The sequence below is a fragment of the Mangifera indica genome, chromosome 1 (assembly GCF_011075055.1).
Source record: "Mangifera indica cultivar Alphonso chromosome 1, CATAS_Mindica_2.1, whole genome shotgun sequence".
Taxonomy (NCBI): Eukaryota; Viridiplantae; Streptophyta; class Magnoliopsida; order Sapindales; family Anacardiaceae; genus Mangifera; species Mangifera indica.
This window is the reverse complement of record NC_058137.1, coordinates 2,182,274-2,195,417: the sequence shown is the minus strand read 5'-3', so window position 1 is coordinate 2,195,417 and position 13,144 is coordinate 2,182,274. Positions and strand designations below refer to the sequence as shown.

The following is a 13,144-nucleotide window of genomic DNA, read 5'->3' as shown; positions in this document are numbered from 1 at the left end:
GCTAAAACCCAGTTAAATTTTAACATCTGTGACCTTCTGGTCATTTTTCAATACATTTTGCGGCTCCATGGCAGGCGGAGGCAACGACGGAGGGGCTCGAATCTGGGACGACTGCTGCGCACGATTGGACGGTGGAGATGAAGGGTTATCTACCATAGCATTGTCAGAGATCGGGCTTGAAAGATCATCGAAGTTGATGAATACACTCTGTGAAGGCCTTCTTTGATGGCGACTGGCTCTAGCAGACATAATCCTTTTTTTTTTGGACCGAGAGAAAGAGAAAGAGGGAATGTGATGTGAAGCAGAAGCCATCAGATTTATAAAGGTCTTGAATCGAAATATCTTTAAAAAAAAAAAAGTCATAGTTGACTACTTGATTAAGGCAGTAAGTTAGGAAGTTCAAATCCCACTCCTAGATTTACGGCTTTGCATTGCATTACTCTCAATTTGTAAAACGGGGAAGATGCAATTTAAGTTGATGAATTAATGTGGCTTAACAATCTTAATCTTTCCTAGCATAAAAAAAATATCATTCTTATATTTTAATGGATTTTATAAATAATATTCACAATACATATTTAAAAATATGATATTATATAAATAAAAAATTATACATATTTTATAAAATATTAAATTCATTAGATGATATAATAGATATATCGTAAAATACAATATATATATTATTGATATACATTTTTAAAAAATAGATGATATAGTAAAAATGTATATAATAATTTTGAAAATTTATAGATGTTTGTGAGATATTTGAATTATTTATTATTATTATTATTTTTTTTTTTAAAATGTATATTATGATGTGATACATAATATATAATATGAAAAATATAGTTTTCGATACATGATAAGATATGAGGTTTGACTCATGTTAGATTTGAATTTATCTAATAATAATTAATACAATATCATTTTGATAATTAATTGAACATAATTTAAATTAAATAATAAGTTATGAACTAAGTTTTAACAGAATCAATCAATTCTCTTTATCTTACAAGTTAAACTCTTTTAAAAATAAACCAACCCTTTAAACTAAATCTCAACTCAAATTTAAACTAAATTAATTTGATTCAAGCTTAATCAAATCAACTCCCCGTCAAAATACAAATACTTTAATTAATAACACATAAGGTGAATGATATAATAATAATATTATAGAAATTAGCTGAGGATTGCTCATGCCAAATGGGTTGACATAGTTAATGATGTCTATGATGATTAGGTCATAACGTAATTAAAAGTGTTAATAGATTGAGTTAGGCCACCATCATTTGATAACTAGTAACATAGTTAAGAAATTTTTAGTTTATCTTATTCGATAACGAGTTCTTCTACTCTTACAATAATTTTTTTTAACTTTACAACAATTTCTTTAATAAACTCATCACTTAATTAAAATTTTTAAGTTTTAATTGAATTCAAACTCGTCCTTATTTGGACTTTCCTACTATACTCTACTCTAATCGATCTTTATATGGCACATAAGTCCCCTAAACACTAATGATCTCATACCTTGATGTTGTGAAGCCCTATCCTGTCACCATGAAATTGGCTTTATCTCACCAATCCAATCATTTAATCTATTAAGTACCAAGAATTTGTGTTAAAATTACTAGCCCAAACTTGAGTACATATCCCAATTTTTATTATAGTAGGAGATTTCAATCTTACCTTTAAGGGAATGATTTCTTGCTGTGAAAATGGACGTTTCATTAACAAAACATTAAAAAATCCCTATTCGAAGAAATCCATTTCCTTGTGTCAACATAAATCCCTTTTGTGTTAGAATTTATATATTATTTTATTATTAATTTAAAATAATAATATATTATTTATATATTTAATTATATACTTAAAAATATGCTCTTTTTTTTTTTTGTATGTTGCTTTTCAAACATAATTTGGACAAAAATCTTGGAAGTGGTGGTACCGTGAACTAAGCTCATTTCTAACAACAAAAGCAAGATAAATGGAGAAGATTGCGACAATACATTATTTATGGATAAAATGGAATATAGTTGTGTTTGGAAAGCTTTGTCCTAATGGAACAAAAGTTTTTAGTAGTAGGCCAAAATGACTATGTCCCACCCAAATTTAGGTGTAATCTCCAAGTCTTACCCATGGGTTTGAAAAATATGAAATTCTACCCATTAACCAACTATAGTTAAAATTTTATGTTAAAAATAGAAGTAAAATTGTTATTTCATTAATAATATTAAAAAATATAAAATTTATAATATTTTTCTCTCATAAATTTTAAAAATTAACATTTTACTCCTCATAAAGTTTTTTAATTTTGAAAAGTCATATCTCCCTCTCCTCCAAACTTTAAAATTTTTTTTTTCCTCTAACTACTTTCTCTGATAATTTAGAAAGAATGACGATGAAGGCTCTTTATCGATGAAAAATCTGAGTTAAAGAGATTTGGGCTCTAGATCTCTTCATCTCTGAAGAGATCTATAATCTTTTCATCAGATCTTATCAGATTTTTTTGTCTCTGATGAAAAGATTCATTCCATATTTACTTACCTACATCAACCAATAGTTTAGGGTGGAGAGGAGAGATTGTTGACAATTATGTTATAAATGAGACTTCAAATTTTTTAAATCTTAATGATATAATTTTGGAATCACACTTAAATTTGAGTGGAAAATAGTCCTTAGGCCTTTTTAGTAATGTTAAGTTTGCAGTCATGGTCAAGTTAATTATACAATTATAAAGGATCCTATGATTTAGGATTGGCTGAGGCTATAAAAATTTGAGTATTGGTTTTGGAGCCAAGCATTAGTTTACCTAAAAGTCACTAATTAATTAATATTTGTAAATAGTTCGAAATGGAACTTATCAGTCTAATTCTCCGGAGCTTGTGGAAGTTTATTTTAGTTATTTTAAATTGCGCCCAAAATTGAAGCACAATTTCCACCAACAGTATGCTGGAGCTGTTAGCTAGGAAGAGCCCACCCAAGATGTGTCCATTACGGGCCCACTATCAATTTTAACTGATCAACAATCAGAATCTTGAGAGTTAAACTGTCAGTCTCCGCCACGTGTCCTCGACCATGCGAGATTAATCCAAAGTTGTCCCAGGTGTCTACGGCTGCAGGGTAGTTGCTCAGGTCACGTGGCACGATCCTACACGTCCGATAGGACCACATTCTAAGCAATTGGTCCCACAAACCTATCCACTTGTCCAATCTTCTCGTATCTTCCAACTATCGTCACCACCAACGACAACAAAATTTATTTTTTTATTTATATATTTTATTTCCACTGAATTTTTTTTTTTATATTTTAAATCTCATCGAACTTTATCTTCTTTCTTTCTAAAAAAGTTAAATCTCGACCGCGAACCAAGCTTTTCGTTCTGGTTCGTTGCCGCCCTCCACGTTCCTTCTATATTTTTCAACAGGCAAAACCCTAGCCCTCGCTTTTCAATTCGAGTTATTTATTCAAGATTTCTTTATTTTTTTATTCTTTACAATTATAAGATCTACAAGATTTAGAATCAGATAGTCGAAGCTGTTTTCGTTTAGATTAGCTAGACTTGTGCTTTTCCGGATCTGCAAATTCTCGTCGTCCATTATTTTCTAGATTTGGATCTATTAAGAGTTTTACAAAATTTCTGTGAGGTGAGTTTGGTGTAATTTATGCGTTTTTGAAGAAGATATTTCTGAACTTTAAGATTCAAGTAACGGTTTCAGCGGTTATTGACTTCTTGAAATAGTTGCTTGAACTGGTTTTGTATTCTTTGCTGTTCAGTTGAATTCTGGCATTTGATTAGTGTGAAGAATGATGTTATAATTTTTTTTCCTTTTCATTTCTTTTTGATGCTAATCCTAATTCAAATTTGCATTTGATTTCAGATGTTCATCCAGTAAGTTAGTGTTTCGTTGTTAAGGGCTTTTTGAATGCCGTTATTTAAATTTGGAAGAAGTTTGGAACTCAATGGAAGAAAGTGCAGTTTGTCCGGAAATTCGAACAGATGGGGATGTTGAATGTCCTTCAAGAAATGAATTGGAGATAGAAGATGACTGTTTAAAAGACAATGCTGAATCTGAATCATTTATTAACAAGAAGCAAGCTAAAGAAGAGGCTATAAATGATGACATTAAATCTGAAGTCTCGAATCCTATTGTTTCTCCTAAAGAAATCACATCAAGTTTCCACGATATCACTAGCCAGCAGACCGAATCAGATACAACTAACCGTGTTGGGTGTGACAAGATGACATGCACAAGTTCAGAGGAAACTTTAAGCGAAGCAGATCGTAGTGAAAGTTTCCAGACTGAGACTTCTCTGAACAATAACACTTCTGCTTATGTTTCCACATCTCATGTTGTGTTAGAAATCCCAAAGCATGTTAGTTCATCATCTGGAATCAGGAAAATTACATTCAAGTTCAGCAAAAGAAAGGAAGATTATGTAGCTCAGTCTTCTGCACCCAGCAGCCACTCTGTATATGATGACTTGTATTCTTATAGGGAAGACTCACCTGAAGGGAGTCATCGTCGCTCGTGTGCTCCAAACGTGGAAATTAAAATGTCTAAGAAGGTTGTTCCAAACGAATATCCCACAAATGTCAAGAAGTTATTATTAACGGGTATTCTTGATGGAGCTCGCGTCAAGTATATTTCTACAACTCAAAAGGTACAATTGGAATACACTTGGTTTCCTAGTATTTGCTACACAAGTACATTTTAATTCATTCTGGACTTATTTGTTTATTTGTTCATCTTTTGTCAATTTAGAGGGAACTGGATGGAATGATAAATGGTGGTGGTTATTTGTGTGGCTGTCCTTTATGCAATTTCTCTAAGGTAATTCACTTTCAGTTTCAGGTTGGATTGTTCTTAGTTACAACAGTGTATTGTGATAGCTAAATCGTTCTATTGTATGCCAGGTTGTAAGTGCGCATGAGTTTGAGCAGCATGCTGGTGTCAAGACTAGACACCCAAATAATCACATATACTTGGATAATGGGAAACCAATTTATAGTATCATTCAAGAACTAAAGAGTGCTCCACTTGGTATGCTTGAAGAAGTTGTAAAAAACGTTGCCGGTTCTTCTGTCAACGAGGGATCTTTCCAAGTTTGGAAAGGTAGTGTATATTTTTCAATGTCTTGATGCATATTGGGTGCTTCCCTATTTCTGACTCGTTTTTGTATTTGCAGCTAGTTTTCAACAAAGCAATGGAATGGTTGAGCAACACAAAAAATATAATGCAAGGTGACTTTCAATTATTTCCATATTTGAGTTCATATTCAATCTTTAATTCTTTTTGGTCTCCTTCCTCCAAGCAAAGTATACAGGGGTCAATTTTCCAACCTGTTTTGGTAGCATTTTGCTCACATAGGGGTTGAGCTAGACTGGAATTTGCAGACTTGTTTTTGCAGCGCTTTCTTAGTTCTCGATGTTCAAACTAGCAGATTTTCTAGTTTCTAGCTTAGCCCACACAGCACCTGATTCTGCATACTGAATAAGGCACAAAGCAATTACCCAAATTTTGGCATGATTTGGTGCCATTGATGTTTGATCTAATTGCATTTTCCATTTTATACTTTGCCTGCACTTTCTATTTGGCTGATTATGTAATTTTCATTACCAATGGTTATTATGTGTTGAACTAGCAGCTGCTCAAGTCTATCGTTAGAAGAGAACATCAGCCCTACTTCATGTTCCTTTGTGCAGAAGAATAGTGCTAGGCACCAATTATATATGAAGGAGATACTTGAAGAGCAAAAACGTGGAGTGAAGAGGTTTGTTTGTGTCTATTTTCTTGACATTTACTATCTGGTTTGTAAATTTCATTTTTGTTTCTTGTCTTCATAATTATCTGCTGTCTCTGAACTGAGATTGTGCCTGTTGTGCAGGCCTAGCTCCTATAGCTCTGTAATGCAACAAAAAAGAACTGCTGAAGGTGGTACAAAGAGAAGGTACCATTTCTGGTCTGCCATGCTTTTACCTTATTCTTCTTTGAAGTCTGCTTTGGTTATTGGAACTCCAGGACCTGCTTGATTTAGAATCTGAGCACAATCAAAACAAGGGATACAAGAAATTAAATAAAAACTATGTCTTGACTCAAAATTAGTGGTTAAATACAATCAAAACAAATTTGAAAGTTGAAATAAAAAAAAAAATGTAATTAGTTTTTTGATACTTTCTAATGTATACTCAGACATAAAAAACACTGAGAAAACTGCTGAGATAATTAGATTGTATCCTTTAAAAAAAAAATCATTTGCAGATTTCAAAACAAACCTTTGCTTTTATTGTAACATGCAGAATTGGTTTGTTTATTGGCAGGGATAATGATCTACACCGGTTGCTTTTTCTGCCAAATGGGCTTCCAGATGGGGAATTATTGACTTACATTGTCAAAGGACAGGTGCTACGTTTGATGCATATCCAAATTGATGATTGTTTGATGTATTACTACTAGTGCATATCTTTTGTTGTAAATTTAATTGTTATTGTTTGTTTTTCTAGAGATTACGTGCTGGCTACAAGCAGGGAAACGGTATAGTTTGTGGTTGCTGCAACAGAGAGGTATAATTATACTGTAGAGTTTCAATGAGAATATACTTCTACTTTTCTTCTCCTTGTGCTCTTTATCTCTCTGACATATTTATTTATTTTTTTCCTTGATGAGCAGATTAGCCCTTCTCAATTTGAAGCTCATGCTGGAATGGCAGCCAGGCGTCAACCGTGAGTAGTCCTTTATGTTATGTGATTTCTTGTTAGAGTGTTTTCTCAATCATTCAAATTAAAAGTTTGTATGTCTTTGTGCAGCTATCGCCATATCTACACTTCAAATGGACTGACACTTCATGATATTGCCATGTCATTGGCCCATGGACAAAGCCATTCTACTGGTGGCAGTGATGATATGTGCACAATATGTGGAGATGGAGGGAATCTGCTTCTTTGTTATTGCTGCCCTCGGGCCTTTCATCCAGGTTGGTTATTTTGTGCTTGATCAAGTATTTTCTTTCCAGTGCTTCCTATTACAGCTTATAGATCCATAAATATGTTATTTCCCTTGATTGATGGAAAATGTTATTTGTTTCAGTTTTTTTCAGTGAATCATGGTAATTCTTTCCAGCAATTATTTTAATTCTTTTTTGTTGGTCTTGGCCTAAGTTTCTCAAAACCAATTTATTTGTCTGAGTTTTGCTACCTTTCACTTTTTATTTCAATTATGCTTCTTGGTTGCCTTACCATGAATATTTTCTGAAGTATCGGAATGGTGGATAGCATGTCAATTTATTCTTCTGTCATTTGTTTATTGTGGGTGTAATATTTTAAATGATGTTATATTTTAATGTTGTATGTAACTCTATTCTTATTTGGTGCTAAAGTTCTGTTTCTTGATTGATCTGCTCTGCAGCATGCTTGGATTTACAGTGGATTCCTGAAGGTGATTGGCATTGCCCAAATTGCAGAGAAAAATTTGGCCCTGACAGGGTGGATGCTGCTGGAGGTTCTTCTAGCATGGCCAGATCAATGCTTTTGCGGAGAGATTTAGAAGTACCAGAAACTGATATTGGTGGTTGTGTTGTTTGTAGGTTGGTTCTTCTTGAACTTCTGTTTTATCTTTTATAGCTTGTAGTAAGATGATGACATATTTTTTGTTTGTATGCATGCATGCATGAGTTTATGAATCTTAAAAGTAGAAACGTGCTTGAAGCCCTTATCTTTGTTTTAGATTCTTTTTGAATGTTCAAACCCATCACGAATAGGGTATGGTGGGTTTTTTATTCTTCACTTGCTATGTAATGATGGTAGCAAACTTTTTTCTCCCCTTCCTTTGGAAATATCTCTAGGTATTCATATGCATTTTTTCCCCTTTTCTCTGCTTAGCTCTCATCCTCTATTCTTATGTTACCTCTGCAAAGAACATTTTGGAGATGGTTGTCAAGGAAAACAGGATAATAATTGAAGGATAAATAGAATTGGTCTGAAGAAAACTGTTGGAGTGTAGAAAATCAATTTGTAACACAGTCTTGAAAGTAATTAAATCTGCATTAGTTGGAAAATCCAAGCTATTAGTTGCTTTAGGGCTTCCTATGAAAAAATGTTCTATACTTGCTTCCTGGGTTAGAGGTCTTTTACTTTTGTTCCTTCTAATTTATTTCGTTGAACGTTTTTTTATTAGGTGCCATTGAGACAAAGTACTTTTAATTAATTATGTTAATAAATTGTTACTGCTTCCTTTTATTTATCAGGGCTCATGATTTCAGTGCTGGTGTCTTTGACGATCGAACAGTCATTTACTGTGATCAAGTATGTTTTGTGCTTTTCACTTGGCAATTTTTAATATAATATTTGAAGTCTGGCTGTTGTTCTTTTCTTTGTTTATTTAGTTACAAATATTTTTTTCTTAGTGTGAGAAGGAGTATCATGTTGGTTGCTTGCGAGATAGCGGGCTTTGTGATTTGAAAGTAAGTCTAGATACCTTGTGATAGTTTTAACGATTGGTGCTTCTAGATGAAATGCTTACAGCTTTCCTGCATCTTCCTTCAGGAAATCCCCAAGGATAAGTGGTTCTGTTGTGATGACTGCAATAGAATCCATGCAGCCCTACAAGATTCTGTGTCTAATGGAGCACAGATGATTCCAGCTTCATTATTAAATACAATAAACAAGAAGCATGTAGAGAAAGGGATTTTTTCTGCTGGAGCTGCAAATGATGTTCAATGGCGAATCCTTAGGAAAGCTCAATCTATGGAAGAGAAATCATTACTTTCTAGCACCACTGCTATATTTCGAGTAAGTTTCTTTGGCACCTCACTGGATCTTCTAATTTTATTTTTTTTAACTTCTTTATTTTTATTAAGGAAGCATAATATTCTGTTGCTTTCTATCTGTTTCTCTGAATGGTTTATCCTAGTTGCCGCAATTAGTGATTTAAGTTTATTGGAAATTTGCTTATCTTTTCAATACGTCACAGTCAATAATTGAACTTGTACTTACTATTTCTTATGAAAAAGAAAAAAGAAAATCTGTTTATTGTTGTTTTATCTATATGCTGCTACTTTCATCTTCTATTAAGTGCACAAAGAAAATCGTAATAGTTATGATTTTGAAGTAATGGGGGACTCTGAGTGGCAGCTAGAATATAACTATCCAGTAAGGAATTCACTTAGGACTGATAATTCATTATAGTTATCGGATTGCATACCTTAAGTCTTGATAAGTTATGTATTTATTATGTTCTTTTATGCTTATTATCTTGTCTGTGATGTGTTTACACAGGAATGTTTTGATCCAATTGTTGCGGAATGTGGGCGTGATCTGATTCCTCTTATGGTCTATGGGTAAGTCTTTTAGTTAAGTGGCAATTCAACCTGCTCTTCAATGTCACTGTTCTAGGTGATCTTTTTTACGTTGTTTTTGGCACTTAGATTTTTTTTCTGTTTCCATACTGAAACTGTCAATTCTGCAAGGACAATGAGGCCTATGATTTCTGTAATGGAGCTACTCAAAGAAATTGTTGCAACCAATAGAAGGATGGGCCCTTTTGGCTCTAGTTAAGCAATAGCCAATTCCTTGTTTATATTTTTATGTGTTTGAAGCTGATTTAGATCCACTCCAACCAAGCAATGACTCGCACTTGATAAACAATTATTTAGGCAATTATACATTAGATATGTACATTTGCACTAGTTATTTCTTTTTGTTGTGCTATTGTGGACAAGCTTATATTGCATGCTTTGCTTCTGAGCCTTGTTTGGAGGGAATGTATTCTTTTCATTAGAGTCAGATACAAAATTTGTCAATTTGTTTTTTTTTTTTTTTTAGCTTAATATCTTTCTATCATTTTCAGTTTTGAAATATAACACTACCAAGCAGTGTTTGAATTTTGTTATGATGCTATAATTTTGAATTATACTAAAATGTTCTTTTAAATTATTTCTTCACCCTTTATCACGTTTTGATCTTACTGAACTTGTCATCTGGAAATTTGTGATGTTCTACCAGTATATATTGTAATCATTGTTCTTTGAACTGATTTCAGGAGAAATATATCTGGTCAGGAGTTTGGAGGAATGTATTCTGTCATTTTAATGGTGAAGTAAGTTTATCTGTGGTCATATTCCTTTCTTTGTGATCTTAATTTCTTGCATCATGGGTTTCTTACTCCATTATTTTTATCATTGGCCGCCCATTTTGGCTGCAGTTCTGTTGTTGTATCTGCTGGCCTTTTAAGGATATTTGGTCGGGAGGTTGCTGAGCTTCCCCTAGTGGCGACAAGTAGAGGATATCAAGGAAAAGTATGCATTTAATATCTTGGATGAGACAAACTTGATTGTTAGCTGTTAATACATTTTTGTACATATTTCAGGTACAGAGGCTTACATTTTATTTTTTATTATTTTTTAGGGTTATTTCCAAGCATTATTCTCCTGTATTGAGAGGTTGCTATGCTCCCTGAACGTGGAAAATTTGGTGCTCCCTGCGGCTGAGAAGGCAGAGTCAATCTGGACAAAGAAATTTGGCTTCAGGAGGATGAGCAAGGAGCAAGTAAGTGCACTTTCTAAACATAGGTTTTGCCAAAGTCAATAGTATTTTCATTACAAAGCGGTAAAGCTATTATTTGTTGAATACGCCAAGAGAATGCTGGTTAAACAAGCTATGTAACGGAATGTGTTCACATGGAATTAATGTTATCTGGTATGAAAGTAGAAACAAAATACATTAAAGACCAGAAAAAAAAAAAAAACTAATGGAAAGTCTTCTAAATCTCTGCAAGCACAACAGTTTCATAAAAACATCAAGTTGATTTTGAATGTGCTGGATACTGTAAGGAGTCTGGCTTGACAAACAAATTTACCTGGATACTGTAAGAAGTCTAGGTTGACAAACAAATTTACAGCAGGAGAAAAGGGGAATATAAAGAAAGAACTTAAATTTTTTTTTTCCCCCACTACCCGCAATATTCTGTTCAAATATGATCTTTTTCTACATTTTTTTGGCACTTTTGAAACTGTCCATTCCATAATATCATTATGTTCAATCATAGATTATTGAACAAGCGCATTGAACTCATGAGATCATCTAATTGTTCAGTTGTCGAAGTACCAAAGAGAGATGCAGCTAACCATTTTCAAGGGAACATCAATGCTAGAGAAGAAGGTTCAGAATCAATCAGAGAATTCATCGTGAAGATTCTGATCAGGGATGGTGCTCTGCGTATTCTCCTTAATTTGTAATATTACTGGTAGTTAAATTTTGTTTAATATTTCCTTTCTTTTTCTTTTCTTGGTGGGGTTGGAATTAGAGGGTGAGGAGCATTAAGCAGTCTGATCGAAGATTGTATGCTGTGTCCTTTCTACAATTTAGAACTAGAAAATGTGAGGGGGAGAGTAGTGGTGGATTTGATAGTGAAGAGTAGTTGTACAAAGAATCAGTGCATGCTGACCTTTTATTATGCATGCATGAGGCAAGGTAATTTTTTAATTAGTTTCTTTATGTGGCTTGAATATAGTCCTATATCTAGATGTAAATTTCGGTTAAGTGTTCACAATTGAAGAAATTTAACTGTCTACTTTTTATGACCATAGCCTGAGTTCAGATTCAGATGCTGTTGTTATTATGTTATTTTCGTTATTTTATTAGGAACTCTTTTATTTATGATTCTTTGTGATGCCTTCTTTGAACTTGAATTATATGATGGTCTTGCTAAAAAGATGAGGCCTTTGTTCCAAAGGTTGAGTTGGCCAAAGCTTAAGCCTCTTGGGAGAGATTTTTGCGCTATGGTCTGAACCGTTGTTATGGGACGGGCCTTAAAAAATTCTTTCACAAAATTTAGTTATGATGGTTTTTCCACATATGGGAAGGATCTCGTCCAAATTTGTGGCGACAGAATGCCATCATCCGATAGGATTTTGAAAATTTTACAAAATTTGGCTGTGATGGTGTGTCCGTCTATCGCCTGCTTTGAATTGTGAACCAAACGGACGCCATTGTTCCATTACCATACTGAAAGGGTTCAATGATGCGTGATCATTTTTGAGCAGGCTTATATTCCATTGTTTGAACAATATCTGTTTTAGCTCCCAGAGTGCGCACATTTTAATTAGTGCAATATGTAATAATGAACTTTTATAGATTGAATCATATTATATGTATAAATAAGTTTTACTAATTTATCTATACAATTTAATTTGATAATATGTGATTAAATAATTTTGAAGTAAGTGAAAAAGTAAATAATCTTATTATCTAATCATATATTATCATTATAATTTGTATAGATAAATTAATAATATCTGTATATTCACATAATTTTATTCTTATTGCCTACTTGCTAGACCTAGAAGTCTAGGTGCATCTTTTGGTTAGGGCTGGAGAGGAAAGGTCATATAATATGTTTTTGTCAAATTCAACGTACCTGTCGGTAAGCTTCAAAATATTCACCACGTTCATACGCTTACCATTCACTGCATGGTAAAAATACCTAAAGAGCTACCTAATCAAGTCCTGCATGAGCCTTGTCTTCCGGGTTTTGCCACATCCTGGCCTATTACATTCCCTTATGTGCACCAAGTCTGCCCTGATTTTTCACTCCGTAGCAGTTTTTTACCTAGCTACAGAAAAACTTCTTTTAACATACCATCTCAGATATAATCAGAGAAGAGAAGATGACGCCTGTTAACAGTAAATACTTTTTGCTCAGAATTACGACTACCATAAATGTCTATAGTTCATCTGCGTCCTCACTTTCTGTTCTCCAACAGGTTATGGACCTGGAAAGGGACAACCGTGGGGCTGCGACTTAAGTTACCATTATGTCAAAATAAATGCAGAATAGACGACATAGAAGACCCCTTCCGCGTGAAAAAACTAAAAACTTTTCTTGTAATGGAATCAAGGGCTGCTGCAAAAACAATCAAATATGCCTAATTATGGTGTCTTCTTTGGTATGATTGATAGAACACAATGTTCATTATGCTCCATGTGCAGAATTGATAGAAAAGGGTTCCTTTTTTGTGGCCTTTTGACCGACCATTTAAGATAGATTCTATCGGAAAACAATCATTTAGAGAGTCAGACTAATTCAAATAAGGGTAAAATCAAACATGACCCAAATCTAAAACGATCAACCCAAACTTCAACTTGAC

The 13,144-nt window shown here is 33.5% G+C and overlaps 1 protein-coding gene across 2 annotated transcripts; it reads left to right on the top strand.

The window, feature by feature from the left end:
- Nucleotides 1-3,290: 3,290 nt before the first annotated feature.
- Nucleotides 3,291-11,581, top strand: LOC123224049. 2 transcript variants are annotated; one of them, XM_044647544.1, is made up of 20 exons: nucleotides 3,291-3,428; nucleotides 3,883-4,666; nucleotides 4,768-4,836; nucleotides 4,920-5,118; nucleotides 5,192-5,246; nucleotides 5,651-5,776; nucleotides 5,891-5,953; nucleotides 6,324-6,405; nucleotides 6,507-6,566; nucleotides 6,673-6,725; nucleotides 6,810-6,976; nucleotides 7,408-7,585; nucleotides 8,246-8,303; nucleotides 8,405-8,461; nucleotides 8,544-8,789; nucleotides 9,276-9,337; nucleotides 10,039-10,095; nucleotides 10,201-10,294; nucleotides 10,404-10,544; nucleotides 11,091-11,581. In XM_044647544.1, exons 2-20 carry the CDS (start codon nucleotides 3,965-3,967, stop codon nucleotides 11,184-11,186), a joined length of 2,565 nt encoding a protein of 854 aa, XP_044503479.1. In that variant the 5' UTR covers nucleotides 3,291-3,428; nucleotides 3,883-3,964; the 3' UTR covers nucleotides 11,187-11,581. The 2 variants fall into 2 exon arrangements, with proteins under 2 accessions (XP_044503479.1, XP_044503488.1); XM_044647553.1 differs by having other exon boundaries at nucleotides 3,323-3,648.
- Nucleotides 11,582-13,144: the final 1,563 nt, after the last annotated feature.